Genomic DNA, 17127 nt, shown 5'->3' with positions numbered 1-17127 from the left:
ATCTGCTCACATTTTACACATTTAACAACATATTTCATTATTGTGATATATTTTGACAATTGATGAACAAATACATCACTATTACTAACGTGTTACTAACCACGGTCTATAGTTGGCATTACAGTTTACACTATGCCCTGCACAATTTTACAGGTTTTGACAAAATGTATACTGGCCTGTATCTGTCATTGCAATGCCATGTGGAACAATTCCAATATGCCAAAAATGCCCCATGTTACACCTTTTCTTCCCTGTGCTTCCCCACAGAAACCGCGGTGATCACTGTCTTTCCATCAATGTGGAAAGGACTTCTAGTCCTAGAGTAATAATCAGTCTACTTTGGTCCATATTTACATTTTCCTCTTATGGGTGTTCATTCCTCAATCTTGAGGATTTTGGAATGCTTATGCCCACGCTACTTCTGATTAAGATGGGTGTTAGGTCCTATGGGGCAGATGGAGGAAACACTGTTGCTTGCAGTGCTAGATACTCTCTGTCTTTTGGGATGGGCGTTGTCCATCATCCTTCTTTTGTTACTTATCCTGGGTGAATCTGAGGAACTGGAGAGTAGGTGTTGGCTGCAACTCTGCTGAGATTCAGGGCTCCACTGGCATATGAACACACTGCAGATTTAAGTCTCTGGGACATACATCTAAAAATGGATATAGTGATAAGTATAGGTTCAAATACATGGGCAGAAAAACCGTGTGTAGGAAATGAGCCTAACTCTGATACACCAGGGAGACTGGCTATCATATATTCTAAGGTAAGGCCCACCCATGTGGTGCCAATTTCCTGAGTTTGGCTGAAAGGCCTCAAGTGTCCAGATGTCTCTAGAGCCCACAGCAGCACCCCTGCTTGAAGCATTGTTTTCTATGGCAGTCCTTGAGATCGTCCTGAGGTGTGCAGAACACTCACGTCCTTGCATGTGTCAATTATTAGTTGAAAGAAACTGGCTGTGAATCAGCAGTGGTGGTCATTTGTATGGAGCCTTCCATATCGTGAAGGGTACTATATTCATTTTCCAGGGCTGCCATACAAAGTACCAAAATCTTGGCCACATAATAGCAAAAGGAAAGAATAAGACCTAGAAATGTGTTCTTCTACAGCTCTGGAGTGCAGAAGTCTGGAATCAATGTGTCACAGCACCATGCTCCCTCTGGAGGCCCTAGGGGAAGAGTTCTCCTTTGGCTTTCCCTCTCTTTTGGTGGAGGGTGGCAATCTTTGGTGATCCATGGCATGTAGCTGCATGAGTCCAGCCTCTGCCTCCACATTCATATAGCCTTCTCCCTTTACTGTTTCTTTCTGTGTCCCTTCTCATTTTACAGGGACACTGGCTGATTGGATAAGGGAGCTTGGGAATGGTATTACATGCCTTTTTCTACATCAATGTGCTCTCTGGCTAGGGAAATGTTTCATGTTTCTGGGGAGGTTTAATTTTATTTCTTTTCCCCTTTTGAGTTCCTGAAAACTTTGTTGCAAATGCTTTGGTATTTACATTTTTTTCTGATACCTTTTCATTTTTCTTTCTTTGAGAATTACTCAAAGAATTGGAACTTTATGATAAACACTTAGTGTCTTACACATAAAATTATTTTGTCATTTACTTCAAGTGTCATTTGAAAATTACCCATTTCCTAGATGCCTTAATCACTGTTTCAGTCATCGTGTAGGCACTGCACAGGAGTGCTTCCTGGTAAAATATTGGTCAGTGTCTTATTATACCTCTCCTAAACACTCCTCTCCCAATCCTTTCTCCATCCCGCCTTTCTCCACTCCACCCCACACAAACACACATACAGCACAGCAAAGAAATATATTCCCATTTAGGTGCTGCCAACATTGGGGTCACTATAAAGGTCTCCTAATTCTTCTTCACTCAGAACTCTATTCAAGGTTAAGTTATGGTTCATTCCATGCCTTGGCAAATATATCAATTGAGACACTTATAATTAAGGTAAAACATAATCCAAAGTGATGTTTTTATGCATTTTGGGACAAAGGACTTCACAATAGATAAGACCACTATCATTTGTAATTGCCGTTCATCTCACTTGACTGGGTCTCTGTTAACAGTCAGGAAACTCATTCATTCAGAAGAACAGTCATTACACTTAGGCTGTCAACAATAGGATCTTTGCCATCTTTGTCAGATTCATTCAAAAGGGAGATGATACGTGAATAATGTAGCTGTTGTTAAGCAAAGCAGGTAAACTTGGTTTTTACTTAGTTTCTGGGTTGGAAACTAGCTGAGTCTTGAGTAGATGTATCTTGAAAGAATATATGCAAATTGATAATAAGCACAAGAAATGATACTCAATATAATTAATCCTCAACGAAATGCCAATCAAAACCACAATGAGGTGCCCCTTATATCCAGTAGGGTAGCTAATGTTTTTAAGAGGAAATAAAATGAAAAATAAAAAATACAAGGGAGGCTGTGAATCAACTGGAAGGCCCATACATTGGTGGAAGGAATGTAAAATGGATCAGCCACATTGGGAAATAGTTTGGCAATCCCTCATTGAGATAAACACAGGATTACCATGGGACCAGCAATCTAACAACTAGGTCTATATATGAAAAGAATTTAACTTAAAAGAGGGGACACAAATAGGTATGTGAAAACTCAGTGTTTGTTGCCGCATCATTCAGAATGGCCAAAAGTTTCAAACCACCCAAGTGTCCATCAATATGGGAATCAGTAAAAAAAAAACAAAAGCATATCCATAGAATGGGATGGGCCACACAAAGTAAAGAAGTTCTGATGCACCCTACTATATGCATGATACTTTAAAACATTATACTGAGGAAATAAGGAAGATATGAAAGAAAGATACTGTTTCGATGTACTTCTTTGAAATATAAGAAAAAGAAAATTCAGAGAAAGAAAAGGAGATTAGACTTTATTACCAGGGCTAAGGAGATAGATTCGTCTCATTGGTTAATGGCTACAGAGTTTCTGTTTCAGGTAATGAGAAAATTTGGAATTGAATGTTTGATGGGATGGTAACACAACATTGGACATGTAATTAATTGATGGTAATAAATTAATTGTATAGATAAAAATGGGTAAACTGGCAAATTACATGTTATGTAGATGTTAACTTGTTGAAAATTTTTAAAAATCCTGTAGAACAAATGAGAAACTCAAAGTCAACAAAGATCTGTGAGTATGAAGCAGTATCTCATGATGTCAATGAGATTCTGGCAATTTTGCTGGATTTCAGAATGGGTCGCATAAGAGTTGGAACCATATCACTGTATCATATTGTACATTTTAGTACCGCTTGTTCGTGAGCTATTTCACTTTGGTTTAGGCTCTCTTTAGCTACAAAACCAAGAATCCTATTTCTGATGCCCATGCTTCCTCTCTTTGGTCTCCTTCTTCCATGAAGTGTGTCTGGGTAACTCCACAGTCCATGTTTCCTGACCACCCGGACCTGCACATTGTAAGCCCCTGTCTGGGTCAAGCAAAGATCCCTGAATAATATCAGCCACACCCCACTGTACTGACTGTTACTCTGTGTCCCCTTAGCTCCCCTGGAAGACCTGGTGGAGGACCCTCTTCGTGACAGGGAGGATGAAGTGGTTCCACCTAATGTTGAGGTAAGGTCATCTGTTTTGGTCTAAGATAGAAATACTCCTTTCTCCTATTTGTCCTTTTCAATTGAGTAAATATCATAATATATGACGGTGTGAATTATAGATATCACCCACTGGTCAGGGGAAAGGATATTTGGAAGGCTTCTCTTTCCAAAAGTGCCCTGATAAAGAAGGCATTAGAAATTGAAGCACCAGGTTCTATAGCATACGGTAGTGGGCTTTTGCCTCGGCACCAGTATTCTGCTTGGATTCAAACTTTTGTAACTCCCATCAAAGTGGTCTGGAAATTCATATCCATCAGGCAACAATTGAGCCATTCCTAATGTATTTTCCATGTTTATTTATGGGGCCTTTGACTTTACAAATGCTTCCCATCAGTTTTCATAAAATCACCAATACCTGAGAAGATGCTACTCAACATCCTAGGATCCTCATAGTGTTTTCTTTTTTGCAATTGCAGGGGAACTCCAGAGAAAGTGAAAACGGTAGGTATTCTGTGCTAATCCCACTTCTGAGGGTAAAATAGAGGTGAAATAAGGAACTTCCAGAAAACTTTCAGCTGGGGACATCCTGGACAAAGCATCATGGTGATGAGGAAATGGTTTCTGTGAAGGGAATCTGCCCTTGTTACTACAGTCTGTGGTTTGGTCTGTGGTCTCTTTAGGTTGTGCAGGCTTTGCATGCATGGGGGTTTGGGGAGTCTAGTGTGAGTTTCTGTGGTGTAATTTTGACTTTGTGTGTGTGCATATATGGGGGCAACCATGAGCAGTTTCCCAGATGTTATATCCCATTTAGACTGGACAATTACCAGGGACAACAGGGACAGTTTTCTCAAGTATACCCCATCACCACTGCATGTTCTATGTACATGAACTTGTTCCACACTCACCAAAGCTGGATCTGGGGTTTGCTTTCTATGACCACAACACAGATGGAAAACTGAGGGCAAAGGTGAACATCCCAAGCTCTGGCACTGCTAAAGGGAAGGTCCTAAATGGGAACCTAGTCACATGTCATCATACCTTGAGTTACAGACCTGACCTTGCCACTCAGCCATATGCTTACCAGAAACCATACAAGGGAGTTACAGCATCTGTATAGATGCATACCCCAGAATTACATGAGCCCACAAAGAGACCAAAACTGCCCATCATTATAAAGTAGCCTCAGTGTTCACATGACCTAGGCCAACTACCTGTGCTGACCACCACAGACTTTGATATAGTTATTAGTGCTCAAAGGACACAGTAAGCATACATGGTAATGAGCAGCTCCAAATTCTGAGTCATGAGGCATCACATAGGATGGCATGATCCATGATAACTGGATTGAGGTCACAGCTCAGGAGCTTACCCAAAGCAGACAGGCATCGGGAGGACAATTTAGTACATATGACAGCATCATCCCAAAGGACACGATAGGCACTCAAATCACGAGTCCCACGAGATGGTCTTTGAAAAATAAGAATGCAGATACATCTTGGTTCTTAACCTGGTGTCCAAACCCCTTGTGGAAACATTCCTAAAGAGTTGCATTTGTGGGTGCTGACACTCAATCTATATGTCCCTACATAATGGCTATCCCATATTTGATGGCCAGTGATATTTCAATATCATTCAATATTTCAATGGCTACCCACACTTGGTGTGGAAAAGAAAGACTGGAAGTAAAACCATCTGATTAATAAGTGTTACTATTTAAATGGTAAGATTTTAGTACTCCCAATCTTCTGTGATATGTTATCTTTATCCCAATGGGTTAGTGAATAAATGCAAGAGAATGCATTACATGGAATGGAATCCAGACCACCAGAAAACTTTGCTTCTAATCAAGTGACAAATTTCTGTAGAACAAATGGTAAATGCCGTGTCTATATATGTGGCATGGAGATTGAATTCATTTGGAGTTGTCCAGAAGATACTGGCACTTATGTTGAGATATACTACAAAGAGGAGGGATGATGGGACTCAGGCATTGAATCATAGCATGTTTTTCAGTGCCATTTGTACACTGGGTATGGTCAGAAGGTTTAGGCTGATATTTGCTTCAGAGCTAGGGATATATATTTTTGTTTCTTTCTGGCTGCTCTCTTTGCATCCTTCCTTCATGATGGACGATGGTCCCACAGCAGTTCTCAGCATGCTTGATAAACTACCTCCTCTACACAGTTAAGAATCTTGTCCAAGACTATAAATTTACTTTGAAATTTATGAGAAACACACCAATGTGATGAGTTACTCTGTGTCACCCTAGAAGACCAGGAACAACTGATGGGGGCACTTCCAAGTGATCAAGAGGATGAAGAGGTCCCATTTAAAGCCAAGGTGAGCTTACTAGTCATTGATCTAAAGTTGATTTTTTGGTCTCTTCCATTAGAATTGATTTCAGATGAGGATACCTGATCATGAACATATTCGATGAAATATTCCATTTCCTTGGGGTGGGAAGCATCACGTGGGGCCTCTTCTAACTGATCCAACATTGAAGAGATCAACCACAAAGGGGAGCAGAAGTTGACAAAGTAGGCTTTTGCTCAGCTACAATTTTGTTCTCCTTGGATTAAGAATTTGTAATCGCCACACAAATTGAATTTAACAAATGTGCGTCCAGGAAAAGCTCATGCCTTTCTTGGTGTGTCTGCTACACCTGCTCATCAGGTTTGCTTGACCCCTATTTCACACCTGAATTTCTAATGCTGCAAATCAAGCAAAAATCCTTTGCAAACAGCCAAAACATGATCTGATCCTCATAAGGTTTTCTCTAATTGCAGGTGGCCCCAGGAGAAAGTCAAACTGCTGGTATGTATCTAGAATTACTGAATTTAGGTAATTTTGAATTAGATCCTAGGTTTGCCTGGAAAGCCAAGGTGGTTCCAGTTACTGGTGGGATTTTCTGAGGTATGGTTACACATTAAACATTAATTCCTCCTGATAAGGAATATGGTCATGCTCTATTGTTCTCCCAGTAGATGTATTCACTTCACTTGTATGGATTTGTGTCTATGGCAGTCATGGAGTGTGTATGAGCGAGCCTATTGGAGGGATTGAGAAGGTGTGTGTTGGGGCATTGCTGTGTGTTTCCCTAAGTGAAGCGTCCAACATACACAGGACAACTGTCATTGAAACTTTTCTGAAACACCATCACATCACCACAGCACATATTGCATACAATAACCTGTAAACATCTCACTAGAATCATTCCTGGAATTATGTAAACTCTCCCTATCCCTTACAGCCAGGTTCCGAGGGGCGTAAATTAATGACCCGAGATTTCAAATTCCTACGTTGTAGAGACAAGATTTGGAGTGAGGCATGTAATCCCTATACTACTATTCTGAACTACTGAATATTACCTAATCACAGGTATGGGTCACTAGTGACAATGAAGGAATTTCCACTGCCTATATATATGTATGTGCCCTAGGCATTTCCTAAACATGACACTCACGTATTAGATATTCACAGGGGTCACATAACACAGGTTAGCAGGTGCATTGTACAAGATACTTATTCACAGTTATTAGTGTGGAAAACACAGAGAGAGCCCCACATGTTGCTGGTAAACTCACAGACTCTCAGACTCGTGAGGTTTTAGTAGGACAAGCTTGCCAATCACTGCCAGTACTGGTTCACAGCTCAGCACATGGCCCAAGCAGACAGACAAGGAGAGATTTTCATCTATTTAATAACATTATCACCATAAGCCATTAAAAAAAAAAAAGATCATTCTGTGAGCTACTCATTTGAGGAAGAGTAATGAGTAAGAACTCAAAAATTCCCTCTTAGCCATTAGGTTCATGTTCATCATTCGTATTTCAAGTTTCCCTTATAGCTAGCATAGAGATTCATGCTCAACCCTCAGTCGATCCTAACTAACTCTCCCACTGTGGGATGGATCATATAAGCATGGAGAGTCACATCATGCAATGAATACAAAAACATGGTAATGGAAAGGAAGATGAAGGGAAAATATCACATGGTGAACATTGGGTACTTTTAGACGGTAGTCCATGAGTATTATGACAAACCCTATAATTATCTTTGTGACACGTGTTAGTGACTCAATACAAAAGAATACCTTGTCTAGAATTAAATCCAGTCAACCAATAAATGAATAAATAAAACACTATACAACAGATTAGTATTGTAGTAGGAGCACTTTGCATTAGTGGAGATGGAAATGACCTTGGAAAGTTCAAAAGGGCATTGACAACTTGTCTAGATTCAAAACAGGAAGGGGGAAGCAGATTTTGTCTCAACGGACAGAGTGTCCACCTACCACGTGGGAGTTCTAGGGTTCACACCCAGGGCCTCCTGACCCGTGCGATGAGCTGGCCCACACGCAGTGCTGATGCGCACAAGGAGAGCAGTGCCATGCAGGGTTGTCCCCCACACAGGGAAGCCCCACACACAAGGAGTGTGCCCCATAAGGAAAGCCGCGCAGCATGAAAGAAGCGCAGCCTGCCCAGGAATGGCTCCACACACATGGACAGCTGACGCAACAAGATGACATAACAGAGAGACACAGGTTCCCAGTGCTGCTGACAAGAATATAAGTGGACCCAGAAAAACACAAAACGAATGGACACAGAAAGCAGACAACTGGGGGGGGGGGGGCGGTAAGGAGGAAGGGGAGAGAAATAAAAAGTAAATCTTAAAGAAAATAATAAAAACACAACTATTATAAAAAACAGGAAGGAAAAGTGATGGAGCTCTGTAAGTAATACCATCTGTTTAATACTATTTTTAGATTGAATATATCATGTTGAATTTGGTTGCCTTTAGGTACACAGACACAAAGTCTTCATTTCTCTCTTTTTTTTTTTCCTGTTCCTCTTCTCCTTTACCATCCTTCTTCCACCAATATATTTTTACAGACTTATTACCCCTCAGGTCCCTATTTTCTTGCCCATTGCAGTGTCAGGGTAGGTCCCTGAGTAACCCATGAACACTGCCCAATGTATTGACATTTACTCTGTGTCCTCCCAGGAACCCCTAAGGGCCTGCTGGATGAGTCCCCCAGTGAGAGGGAAGATGAGGAGGTTCCATCAAATTCCAAGGTATGGTCACCCATTCTTTCTCTGATGTCAAATTGCTGATTTTAAGTTTTTTTCCTTTCTTTTATTTGCCAATTGAGTTCAGATATGAAAATCAGACCAAATAATTATAGATGATGCCTGCAATTTCCTGAGTCAGAAGAGTGTTTATTTGGAACCCTTTACTAACATCTCTGCTTCAAGAGGGTCTTCAAGGAGTCCCCTCTACATTACAGGGCTAGGTTTCCTCCTCAATAGATGGGAGAGATGCATAAAAGAGGAAATGCTGTGCCTTTCCACAAGTGTCTGTTACAATTACTTTTTGGGCCTTCATCTCAACCCCTGTTTCCCATCTAGTTTTCTAAAGGCAGCAACAGAGTAACCCAACTGTGCAAACACTATACAGCCTGCTCCAGTCCTCAGAGTGTCTTCATTTCTCTAATTGTAGGTGGCTTCAGGAGTAAGTGAAAATGGTATGTATTTTGGCATCACTTTACTTCTTTTTTAAAAACATCTAGATGATTTAAACTAGGAGTTTCATGCTTTCTTTACTGTGGAAAGCAATCTGATTTTACCTTCCATGTGGGCATAAGAAATAGAGAAAAATGGCCACATTGTACAGTACTTTTAGCAGTTGTGTTCCCCTTAGGTGGATTGGGTTTTTGTTCATATCCCATGATAGTTGCACACTTTACGTGTATTTAAATGTTCAAAGTTCAACAATAACAGTGGGCTTCAAAATGGGCAGGAGGAGTGGTAAGAAACTGTCATTGAACAACATCCTCTTTTTTAGTACCTTTGCAGGTTCCTTTTATGGTGCTTTGGGACGTCTTTAGCTACAGTGCCAAGGACTGCGTCCCTTTGTGTTACTGCTCCTCCCTGTTGCCCTCCTTCCACTCCTTAGCAGCTCACTTAGTCTTGCTGAATACCTGCCTCCTTGTTATTCTAGTCCCTCGTCCAAGTCAAGCAATGCTTCTTGACTGAACCCAGAGCAACTACCCCAATGTACTGATGCTAACTCTCTGTCTTCCTAGCTCCCCCTGAGGGCCTGCTGGAGGAACTCCTAAGTGCCGAGGCCATAGAGCACACTCCATTTACTTACACCAAGGTAAGGCCAACTTTCTTTATCTGAGATAGAACCATTGCATTCTTGGTTTCTTTCATTTCTCATCCAATTCAGTTATGAAAATTTGACCACGTACAATATAGATGAGAGGTTCAAATGCTTGGTGGGTCAGTGTTCAGTGGGCATCTTTTAGGAGCTAATCCCAGTTTAAAGGGGGCAATCATAAATGACAGCATCAGGTTATAAACTATATGGCAGGAGGACATTCTTTAGCAGAAATTTTTTCACCTGGAATTAAGAATTTTGTACTTAGTAATCAAAATGTACTTGAGAGATGCATCATCCAGGACTGTTCATGCTTTACACCTGCTTTTGGTTTTCCTTAACTTCATTCTTTCCCTCTTGTATTCTGAAGTCTCCAAGAGGACACAGGCCTCTTGGAGCACTATAGATTAAGTTCTGATTCTTACGGCATTATCTTCTCTGTAAAATTGCAGCCAATCCCAAGAGCAAGCAACAATGGTAAGTATTCTGAAGTCATACACTTGCTGAGAAAAAGTCCAGATATTAAAAAACATGAGCCTCCCTTGTCAATTGAGTTTAAAGAGGTTCCTGATGACAACCTCCTTGAGGGAATGAGGATTTGGGTGTGGTGAATGAAATGGACATTCCAGGTAAGAACTAGGGTTGTCTTTCTTAAGAAGTCGAGTACTGATTAGTTGGCATGTGTTTGTCTGCATGAAAGTGGTGTGTGTTTACATGTGTATGTTTGTGATGTGATTCTCAGGATACACGTTTTGATTCTCAATGGGCATGCGTACAAATGTGAGTCTTTAATGTGTCTTCTGGATTTTTCACACACCAAACAGCACAATGACTAGTGTCAACTTTCTTTGTAAAAAATCCCATCAATATCTCTTCAAATATTATCAAATTATGTCCTAAATTAGTGTGGCTTACAATATGTCAAGTATACCGCAATAACTCAAGAATAATCCATCAACATCAAAGACAATTTTCACGAAGCTCTACAGGGACTGAAATGTGGTACAGGACCCTTCTTTCTGGGATGTAATAATATGTCTTGGCTTAATCATAAATCTCTCCTCTTTGTAAGGCTTTACTTATACCTCATAGCATTTTGAATGGTCAGGATGAAAGAAAGGCAGACATACATGTCCCTTCATTAACATATGAGACAGGGAAGTTTCGAGAAGGTGAAAGAAAATCTTCAGAACTGGACATTTAATGAATACAGACCAAAGAACTTGAGATTTTAGGTGCTTTGACTCCTAATCCACACGTTTTCTTCAAGCCTCTTCTGCCTGGCAGAGTCTCTAAAGTTCTCCTACGAATTTGTCAACATTTGTCATTTTAGTTCACACAGCCAGGGCATCTAGAGCAGATTCTAGTTTTTGCAGTTTTGCTAAAGCCCAACGCCCATTTGTGCTGGTAGCTGTGGTAGGGATGATGCAGAAGGGAACATGTTCATCCTCACAAAATGCTCCCCAAGGCAGCAGCCCAGAGTCTAGCACTAGGTCTGTGCTTTGAACTCATCTAAGACAGAGCATGCCCAAAGAGTCATAATTTCAGGGTGACAAGATTGGAGGTCCGTGCTCTATTTTCCAGCTAAATAAGGGAGTGAGAAGTTGAGAGCTGATACCTTCCCCTCCTCTCCCTCACTTGCAAGCACTTTGCAAATTCTTGCTAAGGCCTCAGGCTCCAGAGGGGCCCAGGAAGGTCTTAGAACCCAGGGTAGAGAGCTGGGTTTTCCTATGGTAGCCAGCAAGGTCTCAAGGAAGAAGGGAGGGATGGGAGTGGCCCAATCCTTAATAACGTCCCTGCGGATCTTTGTTTTCCTAAAGACTGGCTTGCGGACCGCAAGTATGACTCCACTAGCAGCGATGACGACGACGACAATCCAGGTAGGTTACAATTCTCAAGGAAGGATCCAATGGAGAAGATACCAAGATCAGTAGTTATACCTGGTGCCTTCGAGTCTATGGAAGGGGGCATGATATTAGAAAGTATAGGAAATACTTATGAAGGCCTGCTTCCATCTTTTCGTTTTCAATAACATAAAAGTAGGAGATATAATGACCGTGAGCTTTGTGTGTGTTGCGTGTTAAATGAAATTTCCATGTATTTTTTTTTTAATTAACTTCCCACGGATTAGTTTTTTCATGTCTTCTCAACAGTCTGACAACAAAACTTTTGTTTCCTTTGCTTAGCCTCCCATAGTAACTGATACAAGAGATTGTGGTTTGGATTTAAGTGTTGAACTTCAATGGAGCGGGTCTGTTGGGACACAACCTCTCAGGTTGTCACCTGGACCTGGGACAAAGTGTTTTTAGCTAGTGCCAGATGGCACTTGAGAAGTAAGGCCTCATCCCGTGCAATTTTAGATCTAGTTTTACTTTCTTCATGTTCCATCCTTACTGTGGATCCTGCTTTAAAGGTTAACCATGGGTTGGAAGCCAGGAAGAACATTTTCTCTGAGCTTAGCCTGTACCTGTGTCCTTGAGAGGCGTGGCTAAAGCAAATTCTTGAACTCACTACTATTTTGCACTTCCAACCCAAATCCAAAATGCCAATGTAGTTTGGAAACCTAAATTTAATTACATCTGAGAATGGTTTGATTCTAGTTGCCCCAGAAGAGCTTGCAAAGCCCAGCAGGCTTTCTGAGGACTTGTGTGAACGGGCCACTGACTTGTTTCACACACTGGCTCTCAGAGTCCTACTGAGCTGGTGCTCTGGAATTGAGTATGCCCAAATCAGAGCCTCTTGGCAGCAGGGCCACAGGTTTCCTCCTGCTCTTTGAATTCAGTGCTATGGTCAGCAATGCCCTGTTTCTCAAGCAATATTCCTTTCTCTCCCTGTGCCTTTCCACAGGCTTCTCAAAGCACCCAAGGTACCCAGGCCTAAGAAGGCTTGATGGAACCTAGAAGGCTGAATTCATTTAAATGGCCACACATTCTACACAAGGCTATTAACACACTTGCAAGATAAGGGAATGTGGACAAGTTACTTTACGTCTAATTTCCTGTTAATCCTCTCTAAATCGTTTTTTTTTTTTTTTTTTTGGAACCTATGGAGATGTTGAGAGGACAGAATGTTTGCTTCACACCTAAAGCCATAACAGACACTTCAAAAACCACTTGATTTTGGGGGTTGGTGGTAGCTCTCTTCCACAAGATCTGATTCAACTCCAGATCCTGAGCGTTGCATCTGGCATTGGTTGAATTGGTAATAGGCCAATCCATTGAATGGAGAGGGTGGCATGATACGCTTGATCATTCCCCTATGTTCTCATAAGGAAGAACAATGTGAATGGAAGACAAGAATCAAGGAAATAAGCAGTATTGGGAGAGAGAAGAGAGGCAGGGAGGTCCTGAGGCAAGATGATGGAAAGGAAATCAACAACATGCTTAGCAAGACATAGAGAATATGACTGCCTTCTTTGAGGACAAGGAGGAAATGGGCATTCCTCCCCAAAGTTATAGTATGTGAGGTCTAGTAAACGGACCCTGTTGACATTAGGCCAACCACACAGGGCACAGGAGACGCTATCGAGGCCCAAAGAAAGTTGGGAGTGATACAGACAGAATTGGGTGCCAAGCTCAGGTCACGGTATGACAAAGACAATAGGGGCTCTAAATCTCCCCTGAATCCTAACTTTCTCCTTTCCTTTTGCAAGGTCACCCTATCACGGTCACCGCAATGGTACACTCAGAGGCGTTTTTCTCGGACTCAGAAGAGTCAGACGTAGAGAATGGCAATATGCATGTAATTTATTTCCTCTTCTTGCCTAATTTTAAAATCTTCCTGTTTCTTCTTTGTAAACATTTCTTTGTAGCTCTTCTCTTTCCCCCTCCTTTTACAATTGTCATCTCAAAGGTCCTGGTAGCCTCCAGGAAGGTGAGGTTATACAATTGACAATGTTTTTAAAATGTTTCTCCACCTTCTTCACCTACTGCATTTTAACATTGCATGGATTTCCAACCCTACTATGCACCATACATCAACTGGTGTGTCCCTGAATGGCCCAGGCAAGAAGTTGTGCTGAAGTCTGAAGCATTGGCCCACATCATGTGGGGTTGGCCCCTGGGAAGTTTTTTCTGGGATGGACTCTCCCTTCACTGCCGTGTTCCTCCACATATGGCTCTGGAAAAGCAAGTGTGTTCTCTACCCTGCAGCTGCCTACACTCTTGGAGGAGGAGGAGTCTGTTGACATCAACCTTCTTTTCCGAGAATGCACAGAAGGAATCAACGATGTAAAAAGAGAGGAAGAAGAGGAAGAAGACATGTTAGTGTGGAGTAGTGGGTAGGATGAAGAGGGAAGGGAAACAAGTTCATGTGCACTAACTTTCTTTGCCACTTCAGGAAATTCAGCGTTCATGAGGAGCTTGCCGGAGTGCCTACAACTGTGTGTGAATATGGAGGCGGAGATAGGAATCTGATGGGGAACATGAGCACAGGCAAGTGAAGGGTGCCCTGAGAACCTCTCCCTGTGAGTAGAAGTGCTTTCCATGTGAGCCCTAAAGCTGATCAGCTATGCCTTCCCTTAGCTCCTTAATTTGTAGGAGGGCTCTAGCCCTCTTCAGGACCAAAGTTTGCCCTCCCAATCCACTAAGGCCTGCCAAATCCTCCTGTCTTTCTTTCTGAGTGTGGTGTACACTGTGGAGTAGTAACCTAGAGTGCCACCAGTTCTCATAGGGAAAGGGTGAATTAGCCTGTGTTAGTTTGCCAGGGCTGCTTTATCTGATATCAGTGATTAACTGGGGCAAACACAGGAATTGACACTCAGTTTAGGAGATGAGACGCAAAATCTAGGTGTCAGCATGATGATGCTTTCCCTGATGCTGCCAGCAACACATAACTCAACCTCTGCCTCCATCAGCTGATCATCTGTCTTCATCTGTCTCCCGGGGCTCCTGCTCTGAATTTGTCTAGTCTTCCTCTCTTTGGAAGGACTCCAAGCATATAGGATTAAGGTCACCCAGATGCAGGTCGGCCTCCCCTTCACTAGTAAGATCTCTGACGACCCTATTCACAGATGATTTTGCATCCATAGGTGTGCAGGTGAGGATGAAAGCATGAGTTTATGGCTGCCCATTATTCAATCCAGAACCCAGAACAGTGGGGTCACTCTCAGGCAAACAGGGTAGCTATTGAGGCCCTGTTTTCTACCTCAGTGGGACCTGAGTCACTGCTGCCCAAGCCTTGGGGTTCTAAGCCTCTGTAGTTTCCTTCCACATCCCACTTCAGCTCACACTCATTTTCTCAAGCTGTACTTCTTTACAATTTATTCATGTATGTAGAATTCAAACAAACACAAAGCACAAAGGAAATCTCCCTGCAGGGCTTGCTAGGAATGAGAAAATCAGAGAGGATTACATGTTACTTAAGTCTCCTTATTTATTTTATAGCATTTAAGTAATAACTCTTATTAGATTATGATGAGTGTTTTGTAACACTTACATGTTGGAATATCTTAATGTAAGAAAATATATGATTTTGGCATCGCAGTCACTTTATATTAAAACGGATTGCACAGTAAGCTCAGTGTTTGATTTAGAATGACACTGTTAAATAGGGAAAGCACTCCAAGAATCTGTCCCTTTTTTATCTGAGGCTTTCACCACTGGATGCTGTTGAGGACCAGGGTGGAGGGAGCAAGGTTATCACTTCCATGCCTCTCCCTTCAGAATTCCTGCCCCTCGCCTGCCCCAGGGAGATGGGACTCTGCCTTTTCTTTCTAGAGGACTCGAGCCCACCTTTTCCTCTGCATCAGTGTTGTTCTTCAGAGGACATTCACTTGAAAGGTGCCCAATCTAGCAGTCAGGTCACAGCCCTTTGCCTGGAAATTTAGAGACACTCTTAGTCGTAGACAGCACCTTCTGCAGACAGCAGCAGTAGGAATTCAGTCCCTCTGGATCTGGCTCCTGGGATATCATGGACCAAAGATCACCTCTCTGGGGTTGGTCTGAGGTAACTTTTGAGTCCTGCAAACCACCTCAGGGAAACCTTAAGCTCCTACCACCTCTGTGCCTCCCCAGTGATTCCAGATCCCGTATTTGTGTTGCAGATCCTACAACTGACTGCTACAAGGATGCTGAGCTGGAGGCCTCAGCCTGAAGCTGAGTAGAACTGGAGATCTTATGGTGCTTGGAGACACTTATGTGCTCACCCTTCTACTCCATTGTGAATGAACAACTAAGTGGCACTTTAGTTTTTAATCCAAAGACTTAGATGAAGTCTTAGAAATAGGTTTTACTTTTAATTTTATGTCATATTAAACAGTTTTTGTACCTTTACTACTTACATTTCTTATTCTTTATGTAATAAGTAAAGAAATATACTGATAAGTACCCTAAACAATATTAGAGCTTATATGAATTATAATATCTGGTCTCTGTATTGGCTCCCACCAAGGTGATACACTCACTCATGGAATCTTCATTAAGTGTTAGTTGAAAAAATAACTGGAAACTGACAGCTTATCATAAGTCCTCCTGTCAATGGGTTTTTGAAATTTCATTTACTGAACTATGTTCAGTCACCTGGGATGGGTCATGCCAAAAATACTCATCTTGGTGTCTAGCAGGATAACTTGAATTTCAGGGCCTTTTTCACTTACATTTCAGTGTTGCTGTGTATAAAACCATGATTCACATTTCATTCCACAAACGTTACCCCATTTGTATCTGGCACAAAATCTTGTTCTCCAAAACACTGATGAGATTCTAATTCCTTCACATAATATGAGTGTAAATGTTTTCACATTTTTGTTAACCTGGTTAATTTTCCTAGAATATCCCTTGCTTTTAGTCCTTCCGAGTCAGTGCACAGCATGCACTTCTGACACGCAGCTTCAATGAATTTCCTTCCAGAGAAAAAAACAAATTGTAATTTTTAGCATTTCTTTCAAGTCTTTGCTTTGATTTCTGGTTCAGACACTGCAGTGTTCAGATATTAGACCAACTATGCCATTCTTCATTCTTTTCCTTTTTTCCTCCAAATCTTTTACATTCTCCACAAAATTTCTTTTCAACACTATCTGCTTTTCCTTTTGCTTTCTACTTAACCATTTCTGGTCATTCTATTTATTATGCATTACATTTCAATTTTGAACTGATATTTTTCTTATTTTCTGATGTCATCCCAATTGTTTTTTGATTTTCTATTTTTAATTTATGACATCTTATCATGTATTGTCTCATTTTCTAAATACCTTTTATCTACTTCTGTGAAAGCGTTTTTCAGGACATAATATACATAATGAAGACGGTCTTTCATGCATTTATTGTGGTTACTCTGTATTCCGTTTCTCCCTACTAAATTACTTTGTTACATAAAAATAATGTGATTTTTTTTCTTCGTATTCATGTAATTAGAAAGAATTATAGAAGTGCAATTC

The 17127-nt window shown here is 41.4% G+C and overlaps 1 protein-coding gene across 3 annotated transcripts in view; it reads left to right on the top strand.

Moving 5' to 3' along the window:
- The window catches only part of LOC131274940 (protein IWS1 homolog), a 40637-nt gene extending 24613 nt beyond the window's left edge, over positions 1-16024 (top strand). For 2 of the 3 annotated variants that reach the window (XM_058283310.2, XM_058283308.2), the window contains 13 exons: positions 3539-3609; positions 4067-4091; positions 5860-5930; positions 6377-6404; positions 8595-8665; positions 9090-9114; positions 9676-9749; positions 10205-10229; positions 11573-11632; positions 13405-13493; positions 13904-14013; positions 14091-14185; positions 15796-16024. In XM_058283310.2, coding sequence (XP_058139293.1) covers positions 3539-3609; positions 4067-4091; positions 5860-5930; positions 6377-6404; positions 8595-8665; positions 9090-9114; positions 9676-9749; positions 10205-10229; positions 11573-11632; positions 13405-13493; positions 13904-14013; positions 14091-14185; positions 15796-15845 — 794 coding nt within the window. In that variant the 3' untranslated portion in view covers positions 15846-16024. The remainder of the gene's footprint in view (positions 1-3538; positions 3610-4066; positions 4092-5859; positions 5931-6376; positions 6405-8594; positions 8666-9089; positions 9115-9675; positions 9750-10204; positions 10230-11572; positions 11633-13404; positions 13494-13903; positions 14014-14090; positions 14186-15795) is intronic. The other variant, XM_058283309.2, reaches the window with a different exon arrangement.
- Positions 16025-17127: the final 1103 nt, after the last annotated feature.

The sequence above is a fragment of the Dasypus novemcinctus genome, chromosome 21, assembly GCF_030445035.2.
Source record: "Dasypus novemcinctus isolate mDasNov1 chromosome 21, mDasNov1.1.hap2, whole genome shotgun sequence".
Classification (NCBI taxonomy): Eukaryota; Metazoa; Chordata; class Mammalia; order Cingulata; family Dasypodidae; genus Dasypus; species Dasypus novemcinctus.
This window is presented reverse-complemented; position numbering and strand designations above follow the sequence as displayed.